The sequence below is a fragment of the Anopheles merus genome, chromosome 2R, assembly GCF_017562075.2.
Source record: "Anopheles merus strain MAF chromosome 2R, AmerM5.1, whole genome shotgun sequence".
Taxonomy (NCBI): Eukaryota; Metazoa; Arthropoda; class Insecta; order Diptera; family Culicidae; genus Anopheles; species Anopheles merus.
In genome coordinates, this window is record NC_054082.1 from 39,582,790 (window position 1) to 39,605,542 (window position 22,753).

General features: G+C 45.7%; 3 protein-coding genes across 5 annotated transcripts in view; all 3 read right to left on the reverse strand.

Annotated features, from left to right (window-relative positions):
- Nucleotides 1–1,859: 1,859 nt before the first annotated feature.
- Nucleotides 1,860–4,984, reverse strand: LOC121588363 (transcription termination factor 5, mitochondrial). The gene is made up of 4 exons (XM_041906197.1): nucleotides 4,123–4,984; nucleotides 3,086–4,058; nucleotides 2,787–3,011; nucleotides 1,860–2,713 (listed from the first exon to the last, which is right to left on the reverse strand). Exons 1-4 carry the CDS (start codon nucleotides 4,235–4,237, stop codon nucleotides 2,437–2,439), a joined length of 1,590 nt encoding a protein of 529 aa, XP_041762131.1. The 5' UTR covers nucleotides 4,238–4,984; the 3' UTR covers nucleotides 1,860–2,436.
- A 100-nt stretch (nucleotides 4,985–5,084) lies between these two features.
- On the reverse strand, nucleotides 5,085–9,842 carry LOC121588362 (transportin-3). 2 transcript variants are annotated; one of them, XM_041906195.1, is made up of 6 exons: nucleotides 9,528–9,842; nucleotides 7,956–9,035; nucleotides 7,682–7,848; nucleotides 7,121–7,177; nucleotides 5,665–7,011; nucleotides 5,085–5,549 (listed from the first exon to the last, which is right to left on the reverse strand). In XM_041906195.1, exons 1-6 carry the CDS (start codon nucleotides 9,639–9,641, stop codon nucleotides 5,489–5,491), a joined length of 2,826 nt encoding a protein of 941 aa, XP_041762129.1. In that variant the 5' UTR covers nucleotides 9,642–9,842; the 3' UTR covers nucleotides 5,085–5,488. The 2 variants fall into 2 exon arrangements, with proteins under 2 accessions (XP_041762129.1, XP_041762130.1); XM_041906196.1 differs by lacking the exon at nucleotides 7,121–7,177.
- A 2,533-nt stretch (nucleotides 9,843–12,375) lies between these two features.
- The window catches only part of LOC121590304 (ras-related and estrogen-regulated growth inhibitor-like), a 49,117-nt gene continuing 38,739 nt past the window's right edge, over nucleotides 12,376–22,753 (reverse strand). For both annotated transcript variants that reach the window (XM_041909846.1, XM_041909845.1), the window contains exons 2-6: nucleotides 17,200–17,893; nucleotides 13,166–13,222; nucleotides 13,003–13,079; nucleotides 12,751–12,932; nucleotides 12,376–12,679 (exon numbers count right to left, since the gene is read on the reverse strand). In XM_041909846.1, the coding sequence (XP_041765780.1) occupies nucleotides 12,421–12,679; nucleotides 12,751–12,932; nucleotides 13,003–13,079; nucleotides 13,166–13,222; nucleotides 17,200–17,260 (636 nt within the window). In that variant the 5' untranslated portion in view covers nucleotides 17,261–17,893 and the 3' untranslated portion in view covers nucleotides 12,376–12,420. The remainder of the gene's footprint in view (nucleotides 12,680–12,750; nucleotides 12,933–13,002; nucleotides 13,080–13,165; nucleotides 13,223–17,199; nucleotides 17,894–22,753) is intronic.

Consider the following 22,753-nt stretch of genomic DNA (forward strand, 5'->3'; position numbering starts at 1 on the left):
TGTGTCTCGAATGGACGGACTTGTTTCACAAGCCTTTCGCTCGTGGCTAAAATCACACGTTTTAATAGTGGTGTCAACAATGCCACCTTTATTGCCAAATTGGCTGATCCCTTTCGCATTCCCATCGGTTTGAAATAACAGACAGAAACAATTCAACTGCACGCACTGTGATATATATTTTGTGTGTGTGACGATTCTCGCTTTACGCGCCACGCAGAGTTCGTGCAAAAGGAAAAAACACTACATTTCTGCTCCGTTTTTGTGGAATGGAAATGGGAACGCAATGGGAGCCGCTTTCATTTAAATTGTCACCTGTAAAGCCACGTGGTGCACGTTCACACCTTGCAGTTAAACTATGCCTTTTATCTTTGTCGATTGCATTCGACACTCGCTCCTTTTTCCTTTCCGTGCACTGCAATTCACCCGGGATAAAAAGAAGGAGGACGCGGGGAAAACAGGAAACGTACAATACTTTCCGTAATGGAGCACAATATTCACAAACGCACCGACTAGGCTGCAATCACTACAACATTGGCGATGTGTTGAAACGGTGCCAGACCGTGAACATGAGACGCAATTTTTGTCATCTCGATTCGACGAATGCCTGACGCATTGCGAAATCCATATCCATGCTGTTTCGCATGTGTGTGTGTATGTGCAAACGCATGTTCAAAGGATGAAGGGAAACACTATTCCGATAGGAAATTAATAAAATCAAAGTACTGTGTCGAACGCCCGCGGTGGTGTAAAAGGTACACAGCAAGCACCTCTACGCGAAATGGCAGTGCGCAAAATGCATATTCTATTGCACATGCTGCCGTGTTTCCGGGAAAACTAGGCGCAACAAAGCTTGCACTTCACTGCAATGGTAGACCATTGTTTTTGTTTGTATAATTTAAACGCTCTACTAGCTACCATCATTTCAAGCGGCACATGCAATCGCCAACAGCCGATTATCGTGAACAGTGGTGGTGGTGTCACAAAAAGCGTGCAGCACCGTTAAATCGGATTATTTTGGATGTACCGTACCTCAGTAGCAAATTATTCACCCACGATTGTCCAATCTCGATAAGATCGTTAGTTTGTTTTGATGCAAAACGATGTACCGCAGTAACATGTTTGATCATACAATAATATGCGGTGAGTTATTATTTTATGCGTTTTTTTTTGTTTTCTTGTCCCTGCGAGCGTTGCTAATACATTGTTGCATTTCATTTAAAAATAGTTCATTGTTTGCCAGAAGTTGTTTTATTTTATTTTTAATTGAATTTATGCACGCTATCAAACAGAAAACTAATCATTTATACCAGACATGGGCAACATCAGGCCTTCAAAACCTAACAGAATTAATAATAAAAGAGTAACATACAAAAAGTTTGAATGCCAAAAAGGATAAATGATCAAAACTTTTAAACACTCTCATCAAAAATTCGACTAATTCGAGCGTATTCAGATACAACATTGCTAAAAGTTGATAGAGAATGTACTGCATATTGATTGCATTAGGTAACCTGAGTGAGGGGAGCGATGCGTGACACATCTTGATGATTTCCGAAGAAGTATAAAACATTTAAAAAAGATATAGATTATTCCTCATCATACCATCATCACTTGAACTATCGAGGTTCTTCAAAAAGGTTAGTTATAAGCATCATTGTATTGAAAGGCGAACGCATTTTCTAATCATATTTAATAGTTCATAGAAAATAATGCTCATAGAAATAATGTTCATAGCTCGCCAAGATGAGTTCCTCATGCATGTGGCCCGCTTCTCAAAAACAGGTTGCTTATTCCTGAATAACACGTAGACGATCCGGGCATGTTTCTTTCAAAATTGCAAATAAAACAAGTGGACTCCATTTTTCACAAGCCTTTCAAATAATACAACCACTACATTCAACACATTTTCTTACAAATAACGTATCGACACTTTTTCCTATGTAACCTATTTAAGTGCAACTTACACAAATGCAACATTTTTACAGTAGAAATTTGTTTTTAAATGTAGTAATATGGCTTTTTAGATTAAATAAAACTCTGATAAAGTTCGAAATAAACTATCTAAAGACAAAACTACAAATGCTTCTTTGAAGAGTATATGTTATCAAATGGTAGTTTTAAATACTCAAACATTTCCACCTATCTCACCTATCTCTAATTACAGGGTTTGCCACGATTTATTGATTAGTTCCCTTTTTGTCAGGTCGTCTCACTATTTGTTCATCGTTTCCCATAAATTTATTGGTATTGTCCCATTGAATCGATACAATTGAACCAAACAATTCTGAGACACACTCATAAAATCATGGGAACACACAAATGAGAGAACCTGTACACATTTGTTTTGAAAGTAACTCTTGTTTTCCTCTTTTATCAAACTGTTCGATCCTCTGTAACTTTTTGCGGAGCTTCAAACAACCCCGTCTTTCGATACTATCATGAGGAACTGTTTGCATTCGAAGGCTTTTTGCCAAACTTATACTCACCACTTAAACTGCTCGGCAGCTCTACGTTGATGGTTGAGCTGGAATCGCTCTGCTGGACCTGCTCCGGCCACACACCGTCGCCGGTGAAGTGGAATTCCAGCTCCACCAGGTACAGCGCCAGCGCCAACAGTTGCGTTTTGTCCGCTCTGTACAGCTCCACGCCCATTTCCTCTTGCAGCTTTGGATCGCCGCTTTCCAGTGCGGTAAGTTTCTCCTCAATTCGATTCCTGTGGAAATAATAATACATTAAAATTGTTGCTGACGGTTTTCGAATGTAGCATCCAACAAACGACTACATACAATGGATATAGCAGGATGTGAACGTTATTGAAGATATCGTCCAGCGTAAACTTCTTCTTCAGCAACGTATCCACCGTTTCCTGCATCTGCAGTACCGGCACATGGAACCAGTTCGGATGACGTTTTATCTTTTGCAATGCGGCATCACCCCGCTCCTTGAAGATGTGCCTCAGCACGTGGCCCGTATCTTTACCCTTCGTACGATCGCATCCTTCGCGAACATACCTTTGAAGAAGAAAAAAGTGGATTAAAAACAACTATCCTCCAAACGCCCAGCATTTGCGGAAGCTTTTGAATACCTTTCAAAGTTTTGCGAATTGCTCGACAGCACATCCAGCGAGGCACAGCGCACTTTCAGCTGCTGCAGATAGTCCAGCCGTATTGCCGCTTTCGTGTGGTACTGGATCAACTTCAGCACCCGCGGATGCTTCGTTAGCACCTCGAACTCTTTCACGCTCATCAACCGCTCCAGCCGATATTCTATCGTTTTCGACGACAGCGTAAACACGGACAAACATTTCAACACCTCGCCGTCGGGTATGTCGAGCTGCTTTAAAATGCCCATCACTCGTTTCACCGATTCATAGTTGACCATCATGATCTTGGGATACTTCGCCACCACCTGCTTCAGCTCGATACCCCCGATCGTCGGTATCTCCACCGGGAAGCGGAGCAAATTTTCCGGATCGGCATGCAGCAGAAACATGTTGGCGATCAGCTTGTCGCGGCTAAACTGGTAATCGTACTGCAGTATATCGACGACGCGCTGTGTGTGGCCGAAGCTTTTGTGCTTGATTTTCGAGTAGGATTTCCACAGCTTTTCCAGCTCGGTCGGGCCGAAGTCAAGCCGCTTGGTAAGGAATTCGTTGAAGAACGCGATGCGCATATCCTGCAGCCGCGTGCCATCATCCCAGCGCAGCTTCGGCTCTACCGGGCACTCAAACTGTCGCTTCAGCTGCTCGTACATATCCAAATCCTTCGGAATCAGGTAGTTGCGCTTTAGCATCACAATGCTTTTGCGTATCAATTTCAGATAGTTTCCGATGGCATTCAGCGTGAGGCCCTCCACCAGCCCACACTCGCGCAAGATTGTGGTACGGTTTTCGAGCGTAATCAGATGGTTGAAAAGCACGTGCGGCTGCTCCAGGATCTCATCCGGGGTTATGTAAACGTACTTGAGGTAGCTCAGCTTCCGGATCGTTTCCTCCCGATCCAACTCCAGCAGGGCAGGATTGTTTAGCAACCATTTGTGAACCACTCTGTAATCCGCACCTACAGGTAGAGTCAAGTAGAGAGGTTACCATTTATTGAGCTTCTTCCGTCTTCCGATCCTTACCAATGTGCGGCGCGTATATTCGAGCAGCATCCGGGCTAGTGTTTTCTTTCACTATCTTCTGGCACATAGTGCGGTAAAATATTCGTAACCGAAGCATCGTTCTATTTCGCAACATCAGCCACCGGTCGCAAGCACCAAACTACACTGTTGTTGTTTTGTTTGCCCGGCAAACTGGTACGTCAAAGTCAGCTGGTGCATCTGTCATGGGGCTGCTGTCAAAAAATATCCGTTATAATTTTCGAACTTACAGCTTTTGCAATCAAATTCGAAAATGCTACCATTAAATTTGCCGTTGGGATGGAAGGGGGATGAATGAAAACAAAAGCATCAGTAAATTTTCATTGATCAAGTATATTGTAACTAGTGTTGGTTGTTTTTTAAGATATCCTTTACCACGCCGAGCTATGTTTAATGCATCTGTGCACAACATATCACAGTTCAAACTCATCCGGTAGAGAGCGAAATAATTCATATTTACTCTAGAGATATCAACTACTTGGCGCCAATCGTGGAGCTAACAAGGTGGGCAAACAAAAGAGGACTTAATTTAATACTCCCTCTACTTCGCTCTTGCACAAAACTAATTGCTTTCGACCGTTAATGGGAAACTACGTAGTAAGGGAAACTATACATATTCCCTCCTCCGTCGTCAAATTCGTTTTACTAGCAGCACTCGACACACGGGCAAGACGATGAATAAGAAAGACCCGCAGGAGAGCATATCGTCGGCGCTTCGTGTCCATTTTACATGATGTTGCCATTTAAATTCCGGAAACGTGAACCGGCAAAGAACGGCTTGATGGTGGATGGTTGTGGCGTTGGTGTTAGAAGAGCACTAGTACACTGTTTCTCTTGGATCATCGTTATTTATGTTCGCTTCACGATTTGCTTACACAACAGGGAGTTGGGGGAGGGCAATTGCAGTATTACAATTGAATTCGTTAATTATTTCAAATATGCTTTTAATTAATATCTTTCGTGCGATTATCGCACACATTTAAATTTCGCGGCCATATGTTGTCTGTACATACAGCGAAACGCCTAACTTTGCACGCAACAAACCGCTGCCGACGCGACGACCGGAGACGGGCCCCGGTTACACATCCTTGTGTCTTCCTCTTCTTCTTCTTTTTCTCCTCCTTCTCGTGTAAGTGTTCGTTTCTTCCTTCGCGATCACTTAAAAACTGTGTTCTTCCGATCGAGCCGGAAATCCTATACGTCACGAACGCACTATCGTTTGAATGGGGAGTTAATGTATGTACAGGGTGTGTTTTTCGCACTTCGTCACTAATAACAAACTGTAGTCAGTTACACGTATCAATTAGAGCTAACTGCCGGACAACTGTTTCGCCGCCTTCTCCGTTGTCTATCGATATAACCGCGCAAAGTCTTGCAGTGCTTGCGTCGTGGCCCTCGCCGTCTGGGAGCTGAAAGAGACAAACAAATTACCCCAATTAGGACACCGCTTTCAGCCTTTTTCGGCGCGTATTCTTCGTTAGCTCGCGCGCTCTCTCGCCCTATCGCACCCCGCACTTCACTTACTTGACCACGTTGGTTACGAATTGCACCATCTGCTCGTGCGTTACCGTTACGGAGCCACCGCTGTTCTTCTTCGGCAGCGAGTCGACGGCCTTTTTCACGTGCTCCTCCAGCTGGTGCGGGCTGTGCTGCTTAATTTCGACAAATACCTCCGCCACGTCCGACAGCATGTTCGAGTGCAGGCAGAAGACGGACGCGTACAGCAGGTTCATGATGAGCGCTTCGCCGTGCGATGCCAGTATCGACTGCACCATCGGTTCTAGATCGTTCGCCCGATCGTGGCGCAACAGGCTGCAGAAGAACCGCATCACAGATATGTTGGCCTCGCGGTGATCGAGCGTGCACGCCAACAGCCCGCACTGTATGATCGGCGTCACGAGCGGGGACTGCAGGAACTGGAGCGGAGCGCGCTGTATGAAGCGCGTCGCCAGGCGGAAGAAATCGTCCACCATGTCCGGATGATTCTTCAGCCCGTTCTCCATCTGCAGCACGCCGAACGTTGGCTCGATGAACGCCTGCAGCATGTTGAGCAGGCCCTGGGTGCAGCCCTCCTCGTACGCGAACTCATCCACCAGTATGCTGCCCAGGTACAGCAGACAGCTGTGATTGTGGCCGGAGTAGATGGTGATGATCTGCTTCACCAGCGGTTCCAGTATCGGCATCGCCTGCTTCCCAATACACCGTATGGCGTACCGGATGCAGCGCACGATGCGTTCCATGATCTTCGAATCGTTCTTGTACCGCTCGAGCGCGCGCGACAACACGTTCCAGTTGTTGACGATGACGAACGCGCACGGGTTCACCTCGTTGTTGCGCACGGTCGGGCTGACGTGCCGGTAGATGGAGGCTAACCGGTCCAGCCAGAAGGCCGGATCGGAGCGGCTCTTCTTCCCGTCCAGCCCGTCGTCGTCACCGTTCGCGAGGCGGCTGAGCGCCTCCACCTGGAAGCTGCACAGCTCCTGCATGGCGGGTGTAAGCTGGGCCGGCGGCAGACGCCCTATTATGATGGAGATGCCCTTCAGCAGCCCGATCGCCGACTCCGACTGGATGTCGAAGCTGTCCAGGCAGCGCGCTATCTCCATCAGTCCGCTAATGTGGCCGACCATGTGCTTCTTGCACGTGGAGCAGATCAGCTGCAGCGAGTTGGCGGCCGCCGATGCCAGTCCGTTCTTTTGCTGCAGCGCGAACAGCAGGAAGTTCAGCACCGGCTGGAGCGTTTCCGGGTTCGAGTCGATCCAGTCGCACAGCTCGCCCAGAATGCTGATCGATGTGTAGCGGATCGCGATGTGGCAGTTTTCCGGCAGGTTCAGTATCGCCTCGACCACCTTCGGCACGACCTCGCTCTCCTCACTACAACGGAACCCGGGCGGTGGGAGGGAGGGAGAGAGGGGAAGAGAGAGAAAATAGAAAACCATTTGTAACCCTTAAACCATGTCTACGAGCATTTCATTTTAATCACCAAAGCTGGTTGAACCGCGACGTTGGTATCTCACGCTCTCCCAATTCCATTATCTCTCTAGAAGATGCAAATAACACAAATCGCAAAAGTACATTAAAATTGTGTCCGATTTCCATTCGCCAGCGGCAGCGGCAGCGGCGGTTCATGGTTGCGGGTGTGGTGTTCGTTTTTCGAGCAGTGTGGGGGAAAAGGAGTAAAGGAAAGTAGTTGTGCTGCTCAGTTCAAATTGGCTAGGTACAAAAGGTTGGTTCAACAGTTACACATGCGTCTACTACAACACTAAGTTTTCAAAACATTATCGCCGCACGCTTGCACTCCGCTCGTTCTACGCTCTTATTATCGGGACCACCGCGAGCCGCAAACGGTACTTCCGTACGGCCGAGGCACGGGACGGCACGGAACTACCGTGTGCTGCTGCGCTATTGGCTGTACCGGAGTGCTACAGTACGGTACGGATAATAAGCTTTAGACCAAGTAGTAGTGGCAGGGGCCTAAAAAACAAACCGCAACCCTATCCAACACTAAAGCGCGAGGCCTAGGGAGGCGTCTGTCGCTACTTACGGCAGAATGTTGCGCGCCACGTTTTGCATGATGAACAGTGCCGCTTCGCTCGACTCCCACGACACGTTCGGGGATTGCAGTACGACGAACATCTGCTTGAAACAGCTGATTGAGCTGACGATAAATATGACGTCCTTAATTATTTCTGAAACCTTCGATCGGAAATCCTAAAAAAAAAAAAAAAAACAAACGACGACGAAAAAAATCATCAATCGAGAGTTCGTTTCATCGCCCTCCGTAACACTGCACGCCGTTGATTCGATTCGATCCATACCTTGAAAGATCCGCCCTCCTCTACCAGCCCATCGTGGTCCGGGTCGAGCTGCGAGTGTTTGTACAGGGCCGCGATGAGACGCTCCACGTACGGCTTGAAGTGCGCCGTAAGCTGATAGTTGTTCCGCTGGTACAAATCCTCGCTCAGCCGGTACCACATGTTGAACGTAATTTCGGCCACCTCGTAGTCGTAGTGGCCGACGCAGTTCAGCACCAGATCGAGCGACTTGACCGAGTAGTGGGGCGTCTCGTCGTCCGATAAGGCCACCATCCGCGTCAGATTGCTCTCCACCAGCACCGTGAACAGCCGGCACAGATTCATCGACTTGTCCAGATCTTCTTGCGCGACCGACATGTTGTACGCCTCCTCCAGGCACATGATGCCGCCGAACAGCTTCTCGTCCAGCCCGCCGCGCGAGTTGTTCAGCTCCATGCAGTGCAGCAGCGAGCAGAGACTGTCGGTGGCCGCCTCGTGGAGATCCGGGCTGGTGGTGCCGCTGCTAAGCAGCTGGAAGCAGTACACGATGATCATGCTGTCGCTAATTTCGGGCAGCTTAAATGCGTTGATCTGCACCCAGGAGGTAAAACACTTCAGTATCTTCGAGCGGAGCAGCTCGTTCTCGTTGCCGTTCACGAGACAGACGGTTAAATATTCGCTGACCAGCGTCGAGTCGGCCTCCAGGTCGATCAGTATCTCTTTCCGCCGGTTCGCGCCGAGTCGCAGGTGGCGCGAATTCACCTCCTCCGGGATCAGCGTCAGCAGCTCGATCAGCGCGTACATCATGTTCGCGTTGCTGGAGAAGCGCTGCAGCAGCGTGGCGACCGGCTTCTGCCAGGAAGACATGAGCAGTGCCAGATCGGCCAGCGCCAGCGACAGCTGCGTCACGATGACCGATTTCGTCTCGATCGTTATGTGGCTGAGATGCTCCAGCAGGGACTGCCGTAGGGATTCGTGGGCCGATTCTGGCAACTCGTGAAAGCTGTTCTGTATCTTGTTACGCATCGTCTGCGCCGCAAATGTGCAGGAATTAAGATCATGTTTTTGCCGCAGCAGCTCATCCGCTATCTTCCAGGAATGAATCTAAAACGAAACCAGAGCGCAAAAATGTACATTTTCTCTCCAACTGTAATATTCTGCAACGTCGTATTGTTTTCTGCCCATCACCGGAACAAGAGACATACAAGGAACCCCCCCTCGGAAAACGGAAAATCACAACACCACCGTGACCTTCACCAGATGCGCAAAGAAAGCGTTCCGATTTACGTGTTTGGCATAGGCACACACGTATAACAGGGAGGCACATCGTTTGCCCACCATTCGCAAGGTACGGCATGGCGCTGTGTTTCATCCGAAAACGAGTCGCGTCACAGCTGCGGCGCGGTCGCGGTACCCAGTGCGAGGCAAGACGTTGGGAAACCATTCGATCAGAAATGTTCCAGAACAAACCGTTCTTTGAGGTTATGATGCTGATTGTGCGCGAGAGAGTTCCTTCGCTCAGACCTTGACGGTGCACGTATTACCCGGCCAAAGCTCCGCGGCGAGCTGCAAACAGCCACGGCCAGCAGCACTTACCGATTTCTGGAACTCTTCCAACCACTTGGAGGCTTTCTCCTTTTCCACATTGTTCGGATCGTTGTACAGGGTGAAAACGCCTTGCAGCACCGCTTCTGCCGTCGGTGGCTCCATTTTCGCGACGGACAACGAACGGATGGACGGACGTTTTCTCTTGCTTGCGGTTTACTCTACCGCTGGCGACACTTTAAATACACTCACAATCACTTTTTATCAGATAAACTTTACCATTCATACGGAGCTACCGCGTTTGGACCGCCAGCAGATTTTTTCGCCATATTTTATTTTCTCTCGACGCTGTAGTTTGGCTAGCGGCCACAAGAAACGCCAATACGCACAATGGTCGCTGCCGAAAACGTCAAATGTGTGATATTGAAAATTTAAATTTATTATCTTATTTTTTATGTTTTAGGTGCTTGCCGCTTGGAAATTAGGTGAACATTTAAAAACTTTATTCACTATCTCATAAATTTTCCTTCAATTAAGGATGTAATGCAGAAGTATTGAAAAAATATGTCTTCCCATGTAGCAATTTCTACTTGGAATGTTTTGGACAGTGCGCGAAATGACATTGAATTTGGCCAAAATTATGAAAATTGTGCAGGCTGTCCCAAAGATACGTTACTAATGCAGACCGAGAAGAGATCGCGTATCTTGAATGTGAATTCTACGGCTCCCTCAAAAATTTCCATAATTATTGTGTTATTTAGCTTGAAGTGGTAGGTTTTAGTCATTAAATTAATTATTTAATATAATTCTAACAGAAGATTTTCTTATCCTTCAAGTTGGCCAGCGGATACACGGGTATTTTTTTCAATTTTAAACTACAAAAACTTTTGATTCATCCCAAGTGCCACAAATCCACTAAACGACCACTAAACGGCTTCTAAACGACTCAAGTTCTCTACCTAAACGGAATATAGAAAGACTTCGTTTAGCAGACAGCAAACGACTCATTCATTGTAAAAATAGCAAAAAAGCTGGTGGCGCTCTCTGTTGGTGGGATACCCCAACCAGTTGAGCTTCATCGCTTGGAGGAGAGCTTTCTCATTTCCTCTGTACTGTTGTATGGTTTCGCATTGAAGTTATGCATCGCTAGAACTAGAACGGCGATACAATTGTTTAATTACTAAACTCCAACGGAAACCACCAGTACTGAAGCAAGTGAGAATTGAGTTATGGTCGTTGGTGTTGATACCCACGTATCTGACCACACGACCATTCACATAGATTTTTGCTCAGAAAGTTATAAGGCTATATAGGTCATGATAAGATGAAACTTGTCGAAACACATTGCAAGAACAGGATAGCAATATAATGATGAGTTGTAATACGCCATCTATTGATCAAACCAATGAAGCTGTGGAGCTTTCATTTTTTTATATGGATATTCAATTTTCCAGTCGTTTAAGCTTAACCTGTGGCGCTTAGGATGGCTATATAGGCCATAAATAGATAAATGATGCTTGGCGACATACATTGCAAGAAAAGTACAGCAATATATTGATCAGTTATGAAACGCCATCTATTGAGCAAAATAAAGTAGTGAAGCTAGAAGCTTTCTTTATGGATATGTAATTTTTCGGTCGCTAAAATTTAATCTGTAACGTTTGGATTGTTTTATCTCATGATAGTACACAGTCGGACTCATCCTGATTCATTCGAAAATGACAAGACTCTTCTTTTTCTTCTATGTCTGAGATTATTCTAAGTAAAGTTCTAATTTTAGATGCGGTTGATTTCTCTGTTCAATTTGACCATGGAATGGCAGCTTAGGCTGTAAGTCCTGTTGACGAGACTCGTCTGGAAATATGGTCGAAACCTCAAGTGCCACAAATTAAGCTCCACAATATCTCAACTGGAAAATCAATTATCCATTATCAATTATTATCCCAGAAAAACGAAAGCTTCATAGCTTCACTTCGGCGGATAAACTGACCATAATCTCTAATGACATCACCAAGTTTAGAAATAACGGCAAAGCAAAAGTGATTATTGTCTGTGCTATTGGTAAAAGCTCGGAATAGGAACTACTAGTTGGAATCGATTCCGCAGAGTAGGCCCGGAATGATTTTACGGAATCAATTTTGCAGTCTGGAATCCAAATCAAAATTTGCGTCAAAATCAGAATCAACCAGGGAATCGCAATCAGCTTCGCAATCGGAATTGACTCCGGAATGAGAATTAACTCTTGAAATGAAATTAGAAGTTTCCGAAGAAAAATCGATTCCAGTTCCGAATCCGATTGCAGATACTCGTTGCAATTGCAGCTCGTTATCAATGTCGATATTTATATTCATATTCTGGTAGACAACAATTCATATTTATATCCCAGTTTTTTCTCTCAATAGGATCCTACATCAAAATCAACAAGTGATTTCAAACAAGGGACTGTTTTTACTCATGTAACCTTAAAAGCATAATGAAAAGGTTTAGTTATCTTCGTTCTACTTGGGTTTTATTTTACTTTTCTTTACAATATTTGTTAGGCAATCCAAGTGTCTTATCCTACGGAACTGATCTGATAGGAACGTAATACAACTGCTGTTCGAAACAAGCTCTCCGTTTGCCCGGCAAGATTTGAATTTAGTACTTTGAATCTAGCACTGTTGCATGTAATGTAAAAAAACTCACTAAATTACTAAAAACAAGGGTAGAGTCCCCTCAGGAATGGCTGCATTGGTGTCACAGTTGCTTATTACTCACTATTCTTTACACTTGTTCTAGCATCTAAGCTGGGTAGCGGAAGCTAAGTCTGTTACAAATATTTATATGTACATCGTGCAATCGATAAAAATACAAAATAAAAAAAAAAGAAATGCATCCCCGCTTAAGGCAGGCTCGGATGTCGATGGTGCTTGGTGTCCCTGGTCCCAGCATTAACCGGTGGCTGTCATATACTAAGCGAGGGTCGTTTCTTCCGCTCGCCCTTGCTGTTCTTGCCAAAAATGTTCCCGAGCGCTTTCGATACACTGTTGACGCCCAGCTTCCTTCGCATCGGCAGCGCCCGAAATAGCTGGGTCGAGCGGGCCTCGCGGATCAGCGAATGGAAGGCGAGCGATACGCCGGCAAAATTTTCCGCCGCCGACACCTCGTAGAACTGGCAGGAGTAGCGGAACGAGAGCTCCTGTCCGTCATTAACGGAGATTTCCCTGCAAGTAGCGAAATAAAGTTAATAATATATCGGGAATGTAAGGATTTGTGGTGGAACAGCTCCGCTTACCTCGCATGATCGAGATCACTTTTGTTGCCGAGCAGCAGGAGCGTGTAGTAGGAGGGCAGCTTCAGCTTGGTCAGCTGCTGCAGGTAGTCGGCCGCCTCCTCGAAGCTTGCCTTATCACAGATTGAGTACACGACCACGAATGCGTCTCCCCAGCGGAGATGTTCGTACAAGCAGCCCCGCTTCTGAAAAAGGGACAAATTACACACAATGTTAGCCGAAAAGCTGCAACGTAACATCACGGCTACTACGTACATCACACCGGGAAGTGTCCATAATTTCCACCTCGGTCGTAATATTGTCATAGGTGACACTATGCCGGTACAGGAAGTCTGCAACACAAAGGGAAAAAAGCAAACGAAAGAATGGTGCGATGAAATCGGTTCTGGCTGGAATCTTCCTGCTGCGCTGGACTTACCTCTCGCCGAGCTGTACTCCCCGATGTAACGCTTCGTGAGATAACGCACCGTGACGGCTGTGGAATGTAAAGCGTACCATTAGTAGTGCATTACTCTATACAATCACACGTATTTACACACACGCACACACACACACAAACAAACATAGTTTTCATCCCATAAAGTTTCCCAACCCGACTCAAGCGATCGCGATGGCCTTCAAGGTGAGAAGCATAAGCATCAAACTGTGATGGAAGAGTGATCTGCCGGTGTTGTACGCCGCAATCGATGGAACGGTGCGCTTGGAACGAGTTTTGGATTGCGCTGCCCGTTAAGGACAGTCGTGTGCACCCGACACCCGACAGACTGCACGGCGGGACAAGGGGTTTGGGATTGTGAAATGGAGCGTTCTCGAAAAAGGGAACCTCAAGACGCTTCCCAACGAGTGAGTGCGGCAAACTGTGGTTCTCGTTGCACCACGGCTCTGATGTGAACGTTTATGGAGCTTGGTGGTTTGGTCAGAGCCCTGTTGACACGATACCTCCGCACCCCGCATGAGCATGCCGATGACGTGTTGGAGAAGTTCTCCCGCATCAGCAGTATCAGCCGAATCAGTCGATGTTGTTTTGATCCGTGGCGACATGATTTCCTTTTAGGAAATGGAGTCTCCTGATTGAGTTCGTTTCAAACCGTGCTGGAACGCACCCGTCTGGAGATTGTACAGTGCTACAAACTGTGCAGCCAGTTGCAAGAGATCGTGCAATCTTTGCTCATGGTGCCGTAACCCGGTGCCTGATGATTCCACAATCTTGACAAATAGTATTCATAAAATAGCTCCACGCCACGCATACCCCACTATAGTACAAAATATACTTGTGCTTAAATCATCGCTTACGTTTTTCGTCTTAAAATCATAAAGGACACGCACCTCGGCGAACAATGTTATCGTCTGCAGCGATATTCAGTTAGAAACGATGCATTGTTTGTCGCTGCTTCGTGTCGTGGCGTTCCATAACTAACATCGCCCTTCGAGGCACCGTTAACCAATGGCTGGAAGGTCCTGCAACACAGACTGACTGACTGACTGACTGTCCGGCTCAGTAAGTGATGCATCACAAAAGATAATTTCAATTCATTTTATTTCACCTACACCTTACATTCCTGCCGCCCCAGCGTTCCAAACACGGTCGAATCCCTGAAGAAAGGGCTGCCTGTGTACACAATTTGTAACAGTTTGACTTTCGTGAACTGGCCCCAGCTCGGACGGCACAATCGGACGCTATTTATCTCACCATTGTGCCTGGGCAGGGCAGGGCAGTCCTGCTATTTGGCAAACGGTGCACAAGATCACCATGCTGCACCCCAAAAACTCAACGATCGCTTCGGGACACCTCATTTCTCTTGATGAAAGAAAAATCACCCAACAGATCTCTTTATTATCGACCACCGTTACTACCCTGCTCGCGAATACGGTGATGCTGAAAAAGTGAAATAAATAACCATTCAACACATGCATTCACGCGCATACACACACACACACACATAGAGATGGTGCGCATGGTGATGCATTTCCTTTCAGTGTTTTAATGCAGCAGGTCCAACCGTTCGCTTTCGCACGGTGGTTGATAAAGACCTCATGTCCAAGCGATCGAACTGGCCGTACACCGTCCCCGTATGTAGGTCGAAGTTGAACGAAATGCATTGAATATTGTCCCGCTCGCTTCCCCTGCCTTCGCCGACACCCGAAGTTACAAACCACCCACCAACCCTTTTATTGGGTCTTTAGCTACTTCCTCGTGTTTCCACCCGCACACCATAGCCACACCATTGACGTTGGCTCGTGAAAGGGGCTCGAATTATTAATTACGATTTATCACGCTTCGAATAATCGAACCGTTTTGGCTGCATCGTGAGCCCGTCGTCATCATTCGTTCGTCCAGTTTTCACCAACCCAACCCGCCCGATTGTCCAATAAAGATAATGCGTGTGCGATAGCGTCAACGCGAACAGTCTGGTGGTTGTGGCGGTGCAGTCACGTGCACGTTGACCGAAAACGGAACACGAACGTGCATCGGTCATCGTCGAAAACCGTTGCCGTTTTTGTTTCGGCGGGTGGGTTTGGTGAAATCGGTTTCACTGCTCACGTCTAATGAGCTGGCGGCCGATCGATCCCCGGCGTTTTACTGATCCTGATTTTGGGGCACAAGGGTGATCGTCGTTTGACACCGATTCAGTTCAAGGTTTGATGCACCATGGCCGAGGAATGTTGATGATTACGATCGATAGATAGGGTTCAAGTTCGTAATGGAAAGTTGCGTTGAATTTTTGGTGGGAATCGAGCAAAACAAACAAATCGGTGAGGCATCGTAAACAGTGCTTTTGTTTTGATTTCAGAAATCGTCAATTTGAATCATCATTGTTTGCTTTTTTTCTATCATCTTCATCATTTCTCTAATGACTCTTTTGTAAGACATTGATGATTTAAGAACCTTGAAAAACAAAGCATGCTTTTCAGTTTTTTTAGTAACAATTTTTGCTAGCGCTAAGGTAAAATATTAAACTTACAGTATCATGCCTAAACGAAAGTTTTCCCTAACATGAGAATATGTTTGAAAATTTTTAAATAAAAAAAATGGGTAAGGTTTTTTACTTGTAAGGATTTTATTTTCAAAATTAAGGTTGTTGAACTACTCAATAATAAATGTATTTGGGAATTTATGAATTTTTTAAAAATTATATTACGAATAAATCGGGAACCATCTTATAATTGTTAAGACATGATCGTGCCTTAAACCCTTCACTTAGATAAAAATGTGAATATGAAATTTAAACTTTGTTATTTCGATTACATTCATTTCATTCATCTCTACTTTGAAGAATGATCAACAGCATTGTTGATCCTAACACAAGTATAGATGTTCCAAAACAAAGGCTGCGCTGCTTATACTGACGAGTGAAACTCTTATTTATCTATTTATTTTTGTGATCAGCGCTTGATGAAATCTACTTTATCTAGTTTACTGTGATTTGTAATGTTCATTATTGGTTATTAATAGTCTGATTTTTTGTTTCTGTGCTACATCCGGTTCCTACAAAACGATTTTGGCATTTTCTCGAAATTAAAATCCCGATTTACCACTTTACAATTTGGTAATCCTATAACTTAAAATATCTTATCTTTTGTGTATCAAATTTCAATCGGGAATGTACGTCAACTTTTCCATTCTCTTTTCTTTAAGATCATCTTGTTCTGCAAACCTTTTTTAAAGAAACGATGACGGATAAAGTAAATGATTATGTTAAGGTTTGAGCCATTTTAATTCAGCTCATTGCTCTGCATATTTGTGAAGCGAAGAAAGTTGTTTTATAGTTAGAATCCAACTTGTTTGCAAACATGTCAAATATATCTCTGCCAAGAGAAAGCTCAAATTACCCATTTGCTTCTAAACGGTTACAATGAAATTAATTTAAATACCTTTCCATCACGCAAACCTTCAGTCATTGGTCTTTCGCTGATCCCCTTCCCCTTACACTTCTGTCCACTCCAACGACTCCCGGCGAAAGAAGTTTCTTCAACGGAAGCACCTGTTCATCGGTAATTAGGTTATTACAATTTCAAGTACCTCCGATCATGTAGAAGCAAGGGAGAGGAAGAAACAACCTTCCCGAATGCCCTAATGCGGCTTGTCGTTCAACTACACGCGCTCTTGAAATGCATCGTCCGATGTGGGTTGACATGTGGCACCGGCGACACAGTGCACCCGAAGCCCCCGTCCATCGGTTAGGTCGGTCCCGAGATCAATCCTAAAATAGGCTAATCGCAATTTCTCTAACCACGATTGCCGATGAGACGAATGCAAACTAGTGACGAAGTAGATGGATGAAGACGCCTAACAAGTTCAGCGAGACCCTTCCCGCTGCCTGAACACACCAGAAATGCATTCAAATTCGCAATAACCATAACAATAAGCATAAAAATTTACGCTCGATCCCTTGAAGCCCCCCCCCCCCACCCACTTCACACACACACACACACACACACACATACACTTACCCGATTTGCCCACTTTGGCGCTGCCAATGACGACCACCTTGAGCTTGTTTAAATTCGTCATTCCTCCGGTTGGCGAGTTTTCGGGAAGGGTGTCGAGGCCCACCAGGAGAGTGGCCTTCGGCTGTAGACGCCAAACAACAAAATCGCCCCGACCCGGGTGCACCAGACGCAGCACCGTACCGGGCGTGTGTAGGTTTAGATGCGGGACAGCTCTCCGCCGGTAACACCACTCGCGTCGTGTACGTGTTGGGGTTCGTTTTGAATTTTCAATTACCGTGTCCCAGCCGTAGGGGTTTCTGTCGATGCTGTTTGCTGCTGCTACTGCTGCTGCTCCTTCTGCTGCGGATGCGTGCCGTTGGCGTTGGAAAACTTTACGCCTCCCGGGGCCACAGATGGATGCACACGGTGGCTGGGTACGGTGCGGTGGCAGGATCGAAGCACGGGTTCGCCATTCTGTCGTCGATGTGTTGCAACACAAACACAGGGGCTCAGGTGCGCGTGAAGTGGATCGATCAGAATCGAACGGCCCGCGCGCAAGGGAGGCACATTTTGGTTTGTTTGGTCGTTCCTCCTTCCTTAATGAGACACTTCCAGACCCAGCTGTTCAACGCAACGCGATCGTAGAAAAAAGGGCTTGCAGCGCAACCGGACACGACGAGGATGGCAGCGATTTGCAGATAGAACGTGGAAGATGCTGTGAAAAGGATAGAAGGAAAAAATGGGAAAATACATATAAGAAACCAACCACTTAAAAAATGACACACCGGTAAGTCATGTGTAGATTAAATATGCGAAAACGAGCCTGCACGAAAAAAACATAAACGCACTGAAATCATTACACACATTGAATAACAGGCAATTTCCACCATTTCCAAACGATCGTAAAGTAAAGCTGATTTTTGCCTTTCCACCTTGAGCCTCTTGAGACGTTCGATAACGATACGAGCCCGGGAAGGTTGCCTTTAGCATATGCCAATGTGGCTGGTGCGGAAAGTGTAACATATTTTAATTAGGTTGAAATTCATTCCCATCTGGTGTAGCCGCTTGGGATTCGTGCTTTCGATTTGCTACCATCCAGCGCACAAGGGGTTTAAAAATAGTTGGCCAATTCCTGGGAATTGAGATGACACTGGACTCTGACTTGGCTGGTCTAGCCGACGCCAGTGTCGTTCGTACTACACAATGATCCTCACCGTGGCTGCGGTACGGGCGCAAACGACGGCCAGCGCCATCCCCGTTTTTCCCCCCGAAACGACTTGAAATCGACAGTCGCCGCGAGCAATTGCACCGGCGGTGCCTGGCCTGATTTTGCCACTCTCAGAGCCGCAAACGAGGCTGAGCATGCGCCGGCAGGGACTGGATAAGGCGACCGTCGGGCGATGGGATGGGTGGCGAATTTTTGCATAATTTTAATAGATCGCCCGATTGTAAATCTAAATAGCAAACAAGCGGCACAGAATGCAGCGGAAGGTGCAGCCAAGATTTACTATGCTCCGAAAATGACGCACCAATGGATTTGTTTGGAAAGGAGGGGTGAGAAAGGGAGACTGTTTTTTCTTCCTTTTTTTCGTTGTTGTTCGATGGGTGAATCCACTGTAACTGCAGGAGATAAATGTGAACATGGACATGCTGCTGCCACACGGTAACGGCAGGGTGGGGTTTGCAGTTCATCTTCGAGCTCGGAATGGAATTTGTAACGCAACATGCACTTCACGTGGTCCTGTCGTGGACGATGTCTTTTTGCTGGGCAATGTGGTTTTGTGAACAACTACAAGCACCAGTACCAGCAGCAGCAGCAGCAGTAACAGTCATACGAACGTTGGCAAACATGTGCTAGCAACAACTTTCTTGTGGAAAATTTATTATTGTATACAAATGAGTTGCTACCTATCTCTTTATGATGCCAATCCGTGTTGGATGGCGGTTTAAGTTTTAACAAAATTTAAACTGAAAAGTCTTAAATATGCCGTCCTGGGAGAGTGATTTTGTAAGCTGAGCAGGTCGTATTGACTTAGAGTAGTTAAATTTTTAATAAAACGGCGATTAAAAAGAGTTTTGTTACAAGCACTCCGAAGCCCAATGTTCTAATAATAAAAAATAATAGAACTAAAATAACACCAACTATTCTGAGATCACTACAACTATTTTGTGGTCCTTATAGCTTTTCCTGAAAAGCAGATACCTAAACCTGTATGTGTTGTCATTATTTTTTATGTTTTCTGTTTCAATTTAAACTCTTTTATTTTGTCTTGAAATCGAACGGAATATCCCATGTTTCTCGGAACACCTACCGTCAATTTATGGTGAATGAAACAAAAATCGAAATTTTCTGATTAATATAAAACAATTTAAATTAATTAATTTTTGTTTGTTAATTTTTGGAAACAATTGAAAATTGCTCACAAATACATCTTACAACTTATATTACCTTACCTTATATATTATATACCTTATATATTGATTGCCTCTAGTTTAAACAAAGCCATTACTAATCCCCAGGTTCAATACGCATTACAGTTTCAGCAACTGTAACTACCCTACAGTGTGACCTCCACTAGGCTTGCATTGAATTTTACGAGCACATGACGCTCCCTGCTATGCTACGGTCAAGATGTCCGCGCTTAACATCCTGACACCGTCGCAACGCAAAGCACTCGCGGTTCGCCATTACTCATAATTGTTATCATCATCATTACGAAAGCTACCGTGCGTTGGCTGCATACCATGAACCGGCACACTGTGCTGGGCATGACATAACCGACCAAATTGGCAAACAAACGAGCTGCTGCTCAGTGAATAATCGCCCATAATATTATTGTTATTATGTGGGGAAACGTAATAACTCGATTGAGGCAAATAAAGGAAAATGAGAAATTGAACTTCAGGGCTCGCTGGGCTACTCTTGTTTGTTTCTTTCCACTACCGTCGCTCTTTACCTTTCGGAAACCCAAGCACGCAAAGCACTTGGAATTGTGTTGATGATTGCGATCGAACCGGAATACAGATTTGGATTGCTGGGCTGTTGTGCAAAAAGGAAAACCAGAAACGCCAAAGACGTAAGCCACACCACACCCGATTTCCGGACGTTCGATTAAACGGATTGGCCGTGGATTGTTGTCCTCCCAATCATCACTCAGTGCGAGATAATCGAACAAAGTCCCGTCGTACAATCCTTGACGGTTTGCAGGCCGGATTCGATTACATCGGAAGATCAAGCAAAAACGCAAATTCCCATTAGTGCGCACCTCAACCGGTGCACCGGTGTTGTCGGCGATTCGATAAACGGTACACGGTGAGTGTTGCACATTGCAAGAAATTGCCGACCCGCCTCGCACCACCAGCCGAATGGTCGAATCGATCGACCGATCGATCGTGGTAACGCGCTGGAATGATAAACAAGCCGCCGAAAAGGTAATCTAAAAGCGGGGAATGAAACCCGGGCCCGCCGAAATGAGTTTATTATTGAATTACCCGAAAACCCCCCCCGTTCGTACGTTCATTAATCGTAATGGAAATTGAAAATAAAAGCCATCAGTTTAAGGTGCACCCACTCCACCGCGGGCACCACCGGGTCCGATGATAGCAGAAGGGTGAACCGTGTCGGCCGATCTGGTGTGATGAGATCGATGTAACACCAATGATGCTCGTGCCGATCGCAATACGGACAAAGGAAAGGCCGTTTTTTTACAGCACGGAATGGCCGGCAGGATGGAACTGGAATGTCCGGTTGGATGAATAAAACTAAAAAAAAATGGCAACTGGACGGTTTTACACGGTCGTAAACATAAAAGTATGCTTTCCACGCGGTAGAGTATGGCAGTGGTTTCCGATTCGTTTGTCCATAAAATCCCCCCGTGTCCCAAACGGATTGTATATGTGCGACAGTTCGGCCAACATAACAATAAATCAGTAAAAATTTCTTTTTAAAATAAAAATTAATTGAAATGCACCATTAAGTGACGTACTGGCGGAATAATGTACTGCCTGCAGCGGTGCATTAAATTTATGTTTATGCACTTCGACCAGCTGCACACTTGGTGGAGCGATACAAGCTTCTAAAGAGGACGAGGGCGTTGCTAGTAATCGCATTACAATAACACACCCAACAGGCGACGCGACAGTATTGGGTATTTATTAATCTGTATTGTGCGAGCTTTGTGTTGCGATTTTATGCTGGATGTGAAATATTGCACGAGATTAACGAGATGCAATTAGGCGTTTGGCACCTCATCGCTTCCGCGTGCCAGCTGGACTGCATCGTAAAATTCAAGTACCCCGTTTGCTCGCATCATGATCGATTTTACCCTGGGCGACAAACGGTACTAACCTTTGGTCATTTGTTGCTGTTTTTTTCTTGCTACGTCGAATCTTGGGTGTAGCACATCCGAAAAGAATGCATTAACTTTGCAGTTTCATAAAAAAGAGATTCAATGTCGCCCGTGCTGCTCTTCCTCCGCTTTCGGGTAGGACACGATATAAATAACCCATTTGACGGTTATTTATGTTCTGCATTGCACCACAAGTCACAACAAACCCCAAACCCGAACGCAGCACGACAGGTATGCGCCAGGGTTCGTGCTGCCCAGTATCATCTTCGATCACATCGGAGAGCGATCACAATATTCGGTGCAAAAGTTTTAAAAAAGGAACATAATTTATGCGCTCAAATTTAAACACAGTCACGCGGAGCGGAAAACCAGCGTCCGAGCGTGCTGGGTGTCGGTGGGGGCCGGAGTAGTGTTGGTTGGCTTGCTAAATTTTCAAATTTCTCCAATCACGATCTGGAAGCGGAGGGAGCAATAATTTTCCACCGCTTCCTCACTTCCCCCTCCCTCCCCCCACGGCACTGCTTGTCGCCGGGCGGACGACGGTCGTACTTTCTATTGATCGCGAATGGTTTATGGGTTCATCGTTGAAAGTTCAGCCGCCCAAGTCAACGGTGAAGATTGGTCGGCTTTACTTCCCGCAGAAAGGCGGTTGGTTCCGTTTTCAAATGTGAGGAGGAAGTGTGGGAAGGGAGGGCAATGCGTCAGGGATTGATTGACTGCCGAAGGACTGCCACATAATGTGCAGCGCCCGTTTGTTAATACCGTCCCGAATCGCTTTGTCTTACATTGCACAAACGCGCAAACCTTCCAGGAGAGTGGTGTGAAGTTACCGGCGGGCAAAACGGTAGAAGGTTTAAATTGAATGGGCCGTTTAGGGTAAAGTAAAGGGAGGGTCCCAGGTTACGCCACCGAGCTGGAACTGCAACCGGGACTGACCGCTAAATATCGCAGCAACAACAAAAATGAAACAGTGTGGTGCATAATATAAAGCACAAGCCTCATTGTGGATAGAAAATGGGGCTGTTTATTATTGCTGTCTTGTGGAAAGTGGAAGTAATTTTTTCCCAAAACAAGGGATTGAAGTGAAATTAAAATGTAATGTAATTAAAATTTGAAAACAAAAAAAATTGTATATCTGTTATTACATTTTCTTTGAAATATCCTGTTAAAATTATGTTATACATATTATTAAACCTGCTATTTACATACTAAACATACTATTGTTA

Excerpts from the sequence above, each read along its gene's own strand:
- LOC121588363 (XM_041906197.1), bottom strand. The coding sequence starts at position 4,237 with ATGTTGCGAAATAGAACGATGCTTCGGTTACGAATATTTTACCGCACT. Across the intron at positions 4,059-4,122 it reads AATATACGCGCCGCACATTG|GTGCGGATTACAGAGTGGTT; the intron begins GTAAGGATCGGA and ends CTCTACCTGTAG. Across the intron at positions 2,714-2,786 it reads CACATCCTGCTATATCCATT|GAATCGAATTGAGGAGAAAC; the intron begins GTATGTAGTCGT and ends TTATTTCCACAG.
- LOC121588362 (XM_041906195.1), bottom strand. The coding sequence starts at position 9,641 with ATGGAGCCACCGACGGCAGAAGCGGTGCTGCAAGGCGTTTTCACCCTG. Across the intron at positions 9,036-9,527 it reads TGGAAGAGTTCCAGAAATCG|ATTCATTCCTGGAAGATAGC; the intron begins GTAAGTGCTGCT and ends GTTTCGTTTTAG. Across the intron at positions 7,849-7,955 it reads AGGAGGGCGGATCTTTCAAG|GATTTCCGATCGAAGGTTTC; the intron begins GTATGGATCGAA and ends TTTTTTTTTTAG.